Below are 10,670 nucleotides of genomic sequence, written 5' to 3'. Positions count from 1 at the left end.
CTGGATCCTGGCCACACCATCTCCATCAAGAGCAGGGAGCCCACGGACACAGTTCAGGAGGCCCTGAAGACCACCGGCCATCCTGAGCAGCTGTGGGCAGCTGTGCCCATGCTGGTCACTAGGGAGTCCCCTGGTTCAAGGTAACTGAACCTTGTGTTGACCAGCAAAGCCATCCAGGAAAAGCCAGGCTCTCAGGGGAATCCCGACACCCTGACAAACCAGGAATCTGCTGTGTATTGTCTCGGTGGGGGCCCCATCTTTGGCACCCCGGCAGTTTATTGAGGATGGGTGCACGGTTGTACATGTATCTCTTGGTGACTTTCCCACCCGTGTGGGCCCTTCCGACTGTAAACAGTGCCATGTGGTCAGGGGCCCCAGACTCCTGGACCCCAAGGTGACCTGGCAGTGCTCACGAACCACTGGTTTCCCTGAATCTCAGTGCAGCCCTCGTGCTGACACAATCCCCCAGTGCAGAAGGACGCGGTATGAGGGGGCTGTGCCCGAGGGTCGAGGAGGTAGACGAGCTGAGTTTGCACTGCTCCCCCACGGGGGGTCAGGAGCTGCCAAAGGCAGGGAGGGCTGACAGGGCACCTGACGTCCCCGCTGGGGACTCGGAGCCGCCTGCCCCAGGTCGGCCGCACCACGCCTGGAGCCGGAGGGGAGCAGCTCAGCTGCTGGGAAGTTTGTCTGGGGTCCGCCCGGGCCTCTGAGACTCGCCCGTCTTGGAGGGCGCGGGGGCCTTGGGAGGGCCGGCCGGGCTCTCGGCCATGGGAGGCTGAAGGGAGCAGCCGCAGCAGAGGGAAAGGAGCCGGGTCCTGACGGCGCGCGTGCAGAAGACGAACATGACGCAGTTGGCGCCTCCCTGGAAGGTGTTCCCGATGCCCTGGCGGGGAGAAAGGAAGCAGCGTGAGTGCCAGGGCTGCGCGGGCCTGAGCAACACACGCAGGGAGGAGCAGGGGACCCAGGACCTTGTCCTCCACCCCTGGGGGGTGGTCCGTGGGGACCCTGGCCACCAGGACCTCTGACAGAGCACCGGGCAGGCCTGAACTTGAAGGCGTGCCTCGAGTCTTATGGGTTGGGAAAGGCTAAAGGTCAGTCCGCTTTCCTGGGGTTACTCCTAGGCCATGGGACAGCAACTCAACACCCACAGGCGGCCCTGGAGCCACGCTGACCTTCCACCTTCTGTCGTCAAGCCTCCCTGTTGGGCAGGGCACGGAGAAGGACGCAGGGGAGCAGGGCCCAACCACCCTGGCTGGAGCGCTGGGGCCGGCCAGGCAGGGGAGGGCAGACCTACGTGCAAAGCCACCAGCACAGGCATCCGCACCGCCGGGGAGCCACAGAGGGTCAGGACGAAGCGCACGGTGCTCCAGACCCGCAGGCAGATGAAGATGAGCGGGATGAGCACCAGCTTCTTATCCGCCACGGAGGTGCGGTGCTGGAGCTGGTGCGCCTCGGAGACGATGGGCCGGTACTCCGAGAGCTCCGCGTGCTGTGCGGGGAAGACAGAGAGCAGACGTGAGAGGAGCACCTCCTGGGGACAGACCGGCCGGAGTGGGAGGGCGTGAGGCGTGCAGTGCCTGATGCTGGCAGCCCAGGTTCCATCTCTGGCCTGTCTTATCCATCCACTGGCCATTCCACATCCTCATGTGGATGTCTAAAGCATGTCAGAAGCTTCTCATGTTCAAAACAGACGCCTGACCTCACCCCCAAGCCTACTGCCTGCTTCCCCACCTCAGCCCTGTCCTTCCAGCTGCCCGGGCCATAAGCTTGGGAGTGGTCTTTGGTTCCTGTCTCTGTGCGACAGCTCACATCTGCCCCATAGGCAAGCCCCACAGGTTCTGCCTTCAAAAACGGACCCAGACCTGGAAGTTCTGTCCACGGTCACTGCCACCAGCCAGGTCCAAGCACCACCACCACTTCGCTGGACGGTTGCCACTGCCTCTTTACTGGTCTCCCTCCATCACCACCCCAACCCCCTCTCCACTGCAGTGTCACTCTCAACACAAACGCAGTATGGTTCCTTGAAAACCAATGTTCGTTACAGCACTATTTACAACACCAGGACACGGAAGCAACCTAGCTGCCCACTGAAAGATGAATGGATAAAGAAGACGGGGTACATATACACAGTGGAATAGTACTCAGCCACAAAAAAACATCTGAGTCAGTTCTAGTGAGGTGGATGAACCTAGAGCCTGTTACACGACTGAAGTAAGTCAGAAAGAGAAAAACAAATGTCATATATTAACACATATATATGGAAACTAGAAAAATGGTACTGATGAGCCTATTTGCAGGGCAGCAGTGGAGACGAAGATACAGAGAACAGGCTTGTGGACACAGTGAGGGAAGGAGAAAGTGGGACAAACGGAGAAAGTAGCATCAACATATATACACTATCACACATAAGACAGAGAAAAGCGCTAGTCACTCAGTCATATCTGACTCTTTGTGACCCCATGGACTGTAGCCCACCTGGCTCCTCTGTCCTTGGGATTTCCCAAGGCAAAAATACTGGAGTGGGTAGCCATTCCCTTCTCCAGGGGATCTTCCTGACCCAGGGGTCCAGGTCTCGTGCATGGCAGGCACATTCTTTACCATCTGAGCCTCCAGGGGAAGCCCCCATAAGATGGATGGCAGGTGAGCAGCTGCTGTATAACTCAGGGAGCCCAGTGTGGTGCTGTGAGATGACCTAGAGGGATCGGCGGGGAGGGGGCGGGGGACGGGAGGGCAGTTACGGAGGCAGTTGGACAATTATGTCCAACTCACATTGTTGTATGGCAGAAACCAACACAACATTGTACAAATTAAAACAACAACAACAAACCTAAGTCAGATCAAGCCAGTCTTCCACTCCAAGCTCTTGGCGACTCCTCGTTTCGTCCGTTCCTTAAAAAGTCCCCAACTCTAGCTCTCTCTGATTTCATTCCTGCCACATTCCTCATGTTTATTCTGCTCCAGCCACACAGACCTCCTAATCCTCCTAACATGCCAGGCACACCCCACCCCTGGGTCTCTGCACAAGCTCCGTCCTGCATACATACCCCATCAGTTCAGTTCAGTTCAGTCGCTCAGTCAGGTCCAACTCTTTGTGACCCCATGAATCGCAGCATGCCAGGCCTCCCTGTCCATCACCAACTCCCAGAGTTTACCCAAACTCATGTCCATTGAGTCGGTAATGCCATCTAACCATCTCATCCTCTGTTGTCCCCTTCTCCTCCTGCCTTCAATCTTTCCCAACATCAGGGTCTTTTCAAATGAGACAGCTCTTTGCATCAAGTGGCCAAACAGCCAAAAAAAAAAAAAAATTTAAAAAAGACATAGGCAAGACCTGCAGCTGGGGGACGGGGGGTGGGGGTGGGGGACAGGGGGAGTCCTGGGCAGAGCCTGGTGGGGCTCCTGGGAACTTCCATCTGGGAGCCCTGGAATCCTCCTATGGCAGGAGGAAAGAGGAGGTGAGAAGGGCACCCCCAGCCCAGACAGAAGACCGACTAAAAAGCCCTTCAAAGACAGAGGATCTCAGACCCATTGGTACACCTGCCAGCATCTCTGTCAGTGACTCCAAGTTAAGCCACAAGAGGGCGGCAGGGAGGAGTGAGAATCAGGTAGATTTCCAAGTAAAAGGAAAACCCAAAGTGTGTGTTTCAGGAGACAGACAGGAGTACAGGGTGGGGATCAGGTCTCAGACAGCTGCGAGGAGCACTTTACACACTTGGAAATGGCCGCTGAGCCTGCAGCACACTCGAAAGACGGGACACTCTCTCCTACAATTTCAGCCTTGAAAACGCAGAGCAAAACAGAAGGACAGGCACCACATCAGCAGGATGAGCTGGAATCCTGTCCGCAGAGGTTTCACCCTGTTACCACTCCAGCCAGTGCCATATTTTATCTTCCATCGGAACTGCACCTCTGCCTCCTCCTAGGAGTGCAGGAACCATGCTTGAATTCTCATTAGAAACTCCCATTGCCACACAGAACTTTCATGCATAGAAGATGCTCAATAAAAATGCACTGAATGAATGCTTGAGCAGATCAATGGATGGGCTAATCAGAACATTTCTGGGATAGCAGTTTGCACATGGCTGGCTTCCCTGGTGGGTCAGCAATAAAGAATCCATCTGCCAATGCAGAGGTGGTTTTGATCCCTGGGTTGGGAAGATCCCCCGGAGAAAGGAATGGCAACCCACTCCAGGATTCTTACCTGGGAAATCCCATGGACAGAAGAGCCTGGCGGGCTACAGTTGCAAAAGAGTCAGACACAACTTAGTGACTAAACAGTCACAACAACGACTTGCACGTGGCTAGGAGAAAGCCTGTACTTTACATCTGCAGAAACGAACTGGTAGTCCAGCACAAGGAACAATTTGGTCAGATTATCGGAGGGAAAGCATTCTTTCTGAGAATTTCTGGCCAGAAGTCTAGTAGACTGCAGATCAGCCCAGTCTATTGAATTCCCGAGAGCCCGAAAAACCTACCACTTAGGATATTTTAATCACCAAGAATAAGAAGTGAATTGCTTGTATCACTGATTAGGGAAGTCTGTGATCCTGCCAGGTCAGTTCTTACTTGGCTAGTGCACGCAAGCATCTTTCATCCAGGATCCTTTCAAGGTTAAACAACTGCATGGGTCTATCCAGGAGGGGGCAGTAGAGAGCCATGGCCCAGACCGCAGGCTGAGCTCTTTTAAGCCTCCTTAATTCCAGACACTCACTGGGAGTCTGGGGAGCCCCTTAACCTTGGTGAGCCTTGTTTCCTCATCCATCAACGAAGGAATAAAAGGACCCGCCCGGATGGGGCTGCGTAATTATCAAACCAGACAAGAACAGTGCTTATGAAATTCGGCATGCGTCACGGTGAGTGATGCAGAACAAGCCCTCCCTCACTCTCGCCGGTCACTCGTCCTTCTCCTGAGACGGCCGACTCCGTCCCGGGGACACACTGGCCACACAGAGCTCTGGGCAGGCCCCCCGGGGGCACCTACCGCCCGGTGGATGTGCTTCCGGATGAGGAGGTAGAGCACGGGCAGAGTGACGTAGGCCAGCAGCTCCCACAGCTTCCCGGTCAGCAGCATCCACAGCACCCGGTCCTCCGCCTCCAGGTTGATCCAGCACCAGCCCACCGACACGTCCGAGGCGTAGTAGCCGATCTTCTTCAGAGCCACAGCTGCCACGGTGATGGCCAGCGGAACCCCCCAGCTGAGGAGTAAGGAGCAAACAGGCCGCGGTGAGGTCAGACCCAGCTCCCAGCAAAGCCAACAAGGGTGAAGCGACCAGGATTCTGTGCACACAAGGCCAGTACTCTCCCAAGCCCGCAGCAGACAGGGTCCCTGGAGAACAGGGGGGCTGCAGTCCTCAAAGCCCCCAACCCAGCTCTGCTCTGCCCAAGCCCAGGAAAAGGGACATAGGAGCTGTCCTGGCCTCCCACCTGGACACACACATCCTCCCAAGCACTCGGAGGCTGGGTTCTAACTCAGAATTGCCAGGCTTCTCGGAGACTAGGACGCTATAGCACTCTCACTTCCCTGGTGGCTCAGACGGTAAAGCATCTGCCTACAATGTGGGAGACCCGGGTTCAATCCCTGGCTTGGGAAGATCCTCTGGAGAAGGAAAAGGCAACCCACTCCAGTACTCTTGCCTGGAAAATCCGGTGGATGGAGGAGCCTGGTAGTCTACAGTCCATGGGGTCGCAAAGAGTCAGACACGACTGAGTGACTAAAATCACACACCATAGCACCGGAACAGCCAGCTCCTTCCTGCATCAGGAGGCCTGGGCACCAACCTGCAAACATCGGCCCACGTGGCCAAATATCACCCAGACACCCCACTAGCAGACAGGGCCCCATGACCAGCCTGGGTCCGGGAGTGCATACATACACTGGTGGCTGTCAGGGTCCTGTGCAGCTGCAGCAGGAACTAGAAGAGGGGGTGGGCTCTAGGAAGACACTCTTCTTGGGCCCTGGCAAGGATCCAAGTGTGTTAGTCCCTCAGTCCTGTCTGACTCTTTGCGACCCCATGCTACTCTGTCCATGGAATTCTCCAGGTAAGAATAGTGGAGTGGGTAGCCATTCCCTTCTCCAGGGGATCTTCCCAACCTGGGGATTGAACCCAAGTCTCCTGCATTGCAAGCAGATTCTTTACCATCTAAGCCACCAGAGAAGCCGAAGGGGACCCTCTAAAGCATGGGGCCGGGGCAGGCAGTGCTGGATGGACTTTTCTCAAGTTTAGCACAGTGGCAACACAGCCCAGATTAGGGCCGAGCCCCAAGGCCCCTCCCCGGTAGTCCCCACACCAGTCTCCCCCCAAAACCTTTCAAGTCAGTGAGAAGGACACAAACAAGCTAATGTGGAGGTCCGCAGGGTGGTTAGAAGCTTGGACAGAGATGCGACAGGCTGGGTCCAAGTCTCGGGCCTTCCTCGGGCGGCTGCAACACATCAGTGTTTTTCTGCACAAAGTGGGGATGATCACGGTGCCTGGAGCAGAGCATTGAAGTCAGTCATACCAGAATAAATTGATCAGCGTGAGGTGCGCACACGGGACAGGGTGTGTCCATGTTTATGTCAGGCCGGCTCATCCCTAGGTCCTAGAGGATCCAGGCCTGTGGTGCAGGCGCCAGGGAGGTGTGAGGCCTGTGACCCCAGGAGGATACACGGGCCTATGTCCCAGGTCAGCTGCCCCGAGAACAAGCAGTAAGTGACCAGGACAGTGTCATTAGGAAAACACTTGGTGCGGAAAGCGGGGAAGCGGTTCTACCTCAAGGGCTCTGTGTAAGGGATGCGGGCTCTTTCTGAAAGTCATAGAACAATGATGTGATCCCAGTTGCACTTGGTCTGCTACCAAAAGGAGGCTAGAAGAGCAGTGTTTCTATCAAGGTCTTCAAAGGCTGCAGGATGGGGGAGGAGGCAGGGCGGGGATGGTGATGTAAAGGAGAAAGTCAGCTCCCTGGGCCTGGGGAAGGCTTGGTGTCCATCCTCCACTGACCTCTGCAGGAGGGCCCCAGAGCCCTGCAGCTCTGGCTGTCCAGAGGCGGAAGTGACACGTCCCCCTTGAAGGCACAGAGGCACAGGAGGGGCCAAAACCACCCAAATCAAAGGATTATGGGATTATGTTCCACTTACAATGGAGTGTGCTATTTTTTTTTCAACTTTATTTGTGGCTGCACTGGGTCTTGGTTGCTGGGAGAGGGATTTCTCAGTTGTGATTAGCAGGGGCTACTCTCTAGTTGTGGTGCCCAGGCTTCTCATTGCAGTGGCTTCTCTTGTGGTGGAGAAGGGCTCCAGAGTGCAGACTCCAGAGCACAGACTCAGTAGTGGTGGCGCACGGGCTTAGTTGCTCCGTGGCATGTGGGATCTTCCTGAACCAGGGATCAAACCGTGTCTCCTGCATTGGCAGGAGGATTCTTAACCACTGGACCACCAGGGAAGCCAAATGCTTGTCCTGTGAAGAATTATCGATCTATTAAGTTAATATATATTATTGTCAAACTATTTTGTCTTTATAAAAGTTTCCCGTTTTAAAACTCAAGCCATTGTAAATAGTGCTGCAATGAACACTGGTGTATGGCAGAAACCAACACAACATTGTAAAGCAATTATCCTCCAATTTAAAAAAAACAACCTCACGCCATCCTAGTAAAGGACAACATGTGTCCACTATGAGTTCCAGAAGGCGATGGCCATGTGGGCTCACTGCTCCATCTCAGCATCCACATCAGTGCCTGGCATGTGGCGGGACAAAACTAGGACCTGCTGAATGAATGAAGTATGAGCCCAGTGGCCAAGACAACTTTTCCCAATTAAATGTTCACTGCAAGGACATTACTGAAAGGAGGTGAAAGGCTTTTAAAGCAGCAGTCTCCAACCTTTTTGACACCAGGCACTGGTTTCACGGAAGACAATTTTTCCACAGACCGAGGGGTGGGGGTGGATGGTTTGGGGATGTGGTATTGGAGAAGACTGTTGAGTGTCCCTTGGACAGCACGGAGATTAAACCAGTCAATCCCACCTGGTTCCTCGATTCTCCCACTGACTGAATTTGGAGGAATTCCCTAAATTCTGACTGAATTCTCTAAATTTTTAAAATTTTAATCAGGATTATAGATATCCATATCAAACACTGAAGTTGAAAACTTCAAAACTTAAAAAAGTGCATCCAGGACTTCCCTTGTTGGCTCAGTGGATGGGAATCTGCCTGGCAGTGAGGACATGAGTTCAATCCCTGGTCCAGCAGGATTCCACATGTTGCAGGAATGACTAAAACCATGCACGACAACTACGGAGCCCGAGCTCTAGAGCCTGTGCTCTGAAACAGGAGAGGCCACCACTCACAGTAACAAGGAGCAGCCCCCACTCACCATCACCACCACCACAACAAAAAAACCACACAAAGTGATGAAGACCCAGCCCAGCCAAAAAGAAAAAAAAAAAATTCATCCATCTATCACTTTAAAAAAAAGTTTATTTGTTAATATTTATTTATTTGGCTGCACTCAATCTTAGTTTCAACGTTCGGGGTCTTTAGGTGAGGCATGCGAACTCTTAGCTGTGGTATGTGGGATCTAGTCCCCTGTCCAGGGCTTGAACCCGGGCCTCCATCATTGAGATTTGATGCTGATGTAGAATCAGTGAGTCTGTTCTTGCTGATTAGTACTTACATACCTGCCTGTCCTTCCAGGTCACTCCTCCCCAGGTGAGCATTGGAAGCTAAGTGCTTCTCAACTAAATCAGGGACCAAACTTTCCAAAATCTTCTAGCCACCACTAGGGGCTCAGAAATTCCTCAGTGGTTCCCCTGTCTTGAGGCCTGGGGCAGGGAGTCCCTTCCTCAAAGAAGGAAGTCTTGAATTTAGCACCTGGGGATGTGCACAGCCACAAAAGGAAGTCTCCGTGGCCGACAGAGGTGGTACATGAGGCTCAGCATCTGCGATTTCTTCTTCCTCCTCTGGGACCTCCACTCTGTTTCTCTTGGCAAAAATTCTGTTTATCTCCACAAATATTCGGCCCTGGGTCTCAGGAATGACCACGTAGATGTAAACAGCAGTGAGGAGGCAGATTTTGGCAGAGATAATGAGACTGTAGGCACCAGTGACTTCCAGGGCCAAGAGACAAGAAAACAGGTGGGGCTGGAGGAAGAAAGACATTCCAGGGCCAGCGCCAGGTGAGGCCTATGTGAGGCGCACAGGAGTCTCTCAGTGGCCCGTTTTACTTTACTCCCCGGGAGTGAAATAGCTAGAAAATTAGATCCTGCCTCATGTCAGAAAGGACTCAGCCTTGTGACAACGGGGACAGTATGAACAGTATGACCTCTAGATTGGACTGCACACCCTCAGAATTGGGGGTGGGGGTGGGGAGGTGGGGGATGCCCCCTGGCTCTAGCTTGCTTGAACTTGGCAGACCAGAGCCCCTACATCCTTAACCCTTCATGGTCTGAGTGCCTAAGCTCCCTTCAGTAGGTGGGAAACGAGTAGGTTTGACTGAGATGGCACCACCTTTGTTTTATGGACCTTGGAGAGCTGCCCCCTCTCTTGTCAAATTAACAGATGTTCTTAGTAGAAGGGGGACCCCCTGCCTATTTCCTGGAGTCCCATCTGCCTAGAGGCAGGGGCCAGGTGGAGCAGGGAGTCGGGGCAAGGGGCTGTGCCCCTCACCCCCGTGCTCCCCGCAAGATGCTTCCACTCACCTGGACAGACTGGAACACGAAGCCCACAATGAAGGTGGTGAGCCCCTGCAGCCCCCCGTCCACTATGAAGGTAGGAGGCTGGCGAGGGCTACAGGAAGAGCTCGGAGGGGGCGGCACCTCAGGGAGCTGGACCAGTGGAGCAGAGTGGTGCGGAGGGCCCTCGAGGGGTGCACAGTGTTCTGGATGGCCGAGGGAGGGAGCTCCTGTCTCTCAGCCCCCTGCTTCTATCCGCCAGCACCTCCCCACTCCCTGCCACCGCTCCCCCCACACCGCCCCGCCCGATTTCTGGGTACACTCACCACTGAGCTCCAAACTGAGCCTCTGAGGGCATCAAGGTCACACCAATGCCATTCTCTCCCGTGTTGGAAACATTTTGAAATTCGCCAACATAGAAGGGGGAATGTGAAAGTCAAAGTCGCACAGTCATGTCCGACTCTTTGCAACCCATGGACTATACAGTCCATGAAACTCTCCAGGCCAGAACACTGTAGTGGGTTGCCATTCCCTTCTTCAGGGGATCTTCCCAACCCAGAGATTGAACCCAGATCTCCTGCATTGCAGGCAGATTCTTTACCTTCTGAACCACTAGGGAAACTCAAAATCCCACTTGGATATCCTTGAACTCGACTCTGTTGGTCTGGGTCACAGCTGCCTGGCGCAGTGCAGACTAAGCAGGCGTTCCATCTGAGCGTTCTGTGGATCAGTACCTTGATTTTGGTTTATGGACAGCTCTTTCGGAACCAAGATTCTGCAGGGAATATTTTAGTCTTAGGAATCAGAGGGGACTTTCCCCAGGCAGCGAGAACTGTACCTGACTCTCAGGAGGACACACAGGGAGAAGGGGGTTTCTAGAGTCTGCCCACAAGGTAGGTGGAGGTGAAGGCCCAAGGCTGCCAGCTTATGGACCCAGGGCTGAATCAACGAGGAACTGTAACTGGAGGCCACAAAGACAACTGAGCCTTGTGTGGGCAGAGGCAAATATGAACGTGTAGAGCAT

The 10,670-nt window shown here is 54.1% G+C and overlaps 1 protein-coding gene across 1 annotated transcript in view; it reads right to left on the bottom strand.

Moving 5' to 3' along the window:
• GPR157 (G protein-coupled receptor 157) overlaps positions 584 to 10,670 on the bottom strand; it is an 82,460-nt gene continuing 72,373 nt past the window's right edge. Inside the window, exons 3-4 of the mRNA XM_018060392.1 lie at positions 1,295 to 1,489; positions 584 to 883 (exon numbers count right to left, since the gene is read on the bottom strand). Coding sequence (XP_017915881.1) covers positions 668 to 883; positions 1,295 to 1,489 — 411 coding nt within the window. The 3' untranslated portion in view covers positions 584 to 667. The remainder of the gene's footprint in view (positions 884 to 1,294; positions 1,490 to 10,670) is intronic.

Source organism: Capra hircus, chromosome 16 (genome assembly GCF_001704415.2).
Source record: "Capra hircus breed San Clemente chromosome 16, ASM170441v1, whole genome shotgun sequence".
In the NCBI taxonomy this organism is placed as follows: Eukaryota; Metazoa; Chordata; class Mammalia; order Artiodactyla; family Bovidae; genus Capra; species Capra hircus.
This window is presented reverse-complemented; position numbering and strand designations above follow the sequence as displayed.